General features: G+C 38.1%; 1 protein-coding gene across 1 annotated transcript; it reads left to right on the forward strand.

Annotated features, from left to right (window-relative positions):
- The first annotated feature begins 1,711 nt into the window (after positions 1-1,711).
- Positions 1,712-2,231, forward strand: LOC119244450 (AP-1 complex subunit sigma-2-like). Its single transcript, XM_037510225.2, has one exon. The coding sequence runs from the start codon at positions 1,786-1,788 to the stop codon at positions 2,191-2,193; it is 408 nt and encodes a 135-aa protein (XP_037366122.1). The 5' UTR covers positions 1,712-1,785; the 3' UTR covers positions 2,194-2,231.
- The last annotated feature ends 249 nt before the right edge of the window (positions 2,232-2,480 follow it).

Consider the following 2,480-nt stretch of genomic DNA (forward strand, 5'->3'; position numbering starts at 1 on the left):
TTCATTCTGGCTTATTTCGCTGAGCATGATCCCTTCCAGCTCCATCCTTGTTGCTGCAAATGGCATGAGCTTATCATTTTGATTGCTGAGTAATAATCCATTATGTGTATGTACCACATCTTCTTGATCCAGTCCTCTATTTTTGGGCATTTGGATTGTTTCCATAGCTTAACTATTGTAAATATTGCTGCTATTAATATAGGGATACAGGTGCCCTTTGGAATTAATGTTTCTGTGTCCTTTGGGTAAATACCTAGGAGTGGAATAGCTGGATCATATGGAAGCTCCAATTTTAGCAGGCTGAGAAATCTCCACACAGGTTTCCATAGTGGTTGGACCAGTTTGCACTCCCTCCAGCAGTGCAGGAGAGTTCCTTTTTCTCCACATCCTCACCAACATTTCTTGTTGCTAGTTTTTTTTTAATCTGTGCCATTCCCACTGGTGTAAGATGGTGTAAAATTTAAGTCTTCTTTAATTATGTAAAAAATGTAACTTTTGTTCAATTCTATAGCTTTTTCTATCTATCATCTGTGTTTCCCCTTCCATTGGACTCTGATATACTTTAATGCCTGGGCATTATAGTTTTGATTTGCATTTCCCTGTTAATCACCTATCTTAATCCAGGCCTAGAGATGCATGACATGGTGAGAATCTTTTCGAGAACTTAGAGGTCTATTGACCGAGTCCTGAAAAGCTCTCTTAGTAATTTTTGAGCTACAGGACAGACCTTAAAGTGACTAATAATTTTATGTCATAATTCTAGCTCATTTCTATAAGAAACAGTAAAAAATCACTCATCATTTTTGAATAAGTTTATTTTGGGATATTCTTATATTTTCAATTTTTGATACCTTAATAATTTTTATGTGACACTATAAAGGGATATCTCCTGGCACTGCCACAGTCCTTCACAGTGCATTCCTATGAACACAGTATCTATAAAGTATGCTAATGCTAATATAATGTGACTGTGAATAACTTTCAATGTTTATTAGACTATAAGAATATGGACCAGTCAGTAGGAATGTTCTACATTCACTGCAGGAATCTAATTATTGCGATTTAAAGAAACTACGTTGTCTCTAATGCATCTACCTCATTGCTCCATGCTCCAACTGAGGGTTCACAATGCAATGCAATCTTGTAACCTTAAATCATAAGAAACCTCTCCTATAAAGGAGAGTCTGGATGACAGAAGAATCTTGTTCTGCTTGGTAAATAATCACAGAGTTTGCACGATACATCAATACATTGGCATCCTGCATTAAACATCAATCTTTTCTGAGATAGGATCATTAAATTTTTGAAAGGCTGATTAACTCAAGTAAATGGGAAAACATAGTTTCTGAACCATGCGAGTGCTGGAGCGCTATGTTACTCTATAAGGTCCGGATGAAACAGTTCATACTCTTTCACTAGCATCTCTCATCATTTTTAAAATCTTTAAAGGAGAAAAGTACGTTCCTTCCAGAAAAATGCTTGCACAATGACAGACTATTCATTCTTGATGAACAGAACATATTACAACATTTAAAAGCAAATCAATCCCAAAATCTCACCAAAAGGTGTAGATAACAAGAAAAATTCAGAATTCTAGATCTAAACAGGATTCAAATTTGGAGGAATTTTTAAACATTGAAAATATTAGTAGAGATTCAAAGAGGCAGTTGTGGTCAGCCAGCCGGCTCCCTCCTCTGCCCGAGCTGGTGACAGGGGCTTCCCCGCCGCCGCCCGCGCCCCAACCAAGCCCAGCAGCGCCCGTGGCCCGCGGCCGCCGTGCAGTTCATGTTGCTTTTTAGTCGTCAAGGAAAGCTTCGACTCCAGAAATGGTATGTCCCGCTGTCAGACAAAGAGAAGAAGATCACAAGAGAACTCGTTCAATCCATTTTGGCCCGGAAACCTAAAATGTGCAGCTTTCTTGAGTGGCGAGACTTGAAGATTGTTTACAAAAGATATGCGAGCCTGTATTTTTGCTGTGCTATTGAGGACCAGGACAATGAACTAATTACCTTGGAAATAATTCATCGTTACGTGGAATTACTTGACAAGTACTTTGGCAGTGTGTGTGAGCTTGGTATCATCTTTAATTTTGAGAAGGCTTATTTTATTTTGGATGAGTTTCTTTTGGGAGGAGAAGTTCAGGAAACATCCAAGAAAAATGTGCTGAAAGCCACTGCAGGAGCCACGCCATGAATATTTTAATGTGCCTGTGTACTAAGTGACTGCTCATCTCATATGCCACATTTCAGAGGAAATAGAAAGCTGATATGCTAATGAAAGAAAATATCCTCAGCTTGGTGACTCATATTATCTCGTCTAATAATAGAACATTTTAGAATCAATACCTATACAACTGTATTTTTGTCCCTGCTTGCACGTCTTTCTTGGGTTTTATTTTCATTCTATATGTGTTCTTGATGTAGCTTATTCCTGCTCACAACTGATTGAATTTCTTCTTGAAAAAATATGACCCTTGAATG

The sequence above is a fragment of the Talpa occidentalis genome, unplaced genomic scaffold, assembly GCF_014898055.3.
Source record: "Talpa occidentalis isolate TD23 unplaced genomic scaffold, MPIMG_talOcc4v2.1 talOcc4.14, whole genome shotgun sequence".
In the NCBI taxonomy this organism is placed as follows: Eukaryota; Metazoa; Chordata; class Mammalia; order Eulipotyphla; family Talpidae; genus Talpa; species Talpa occidentalis.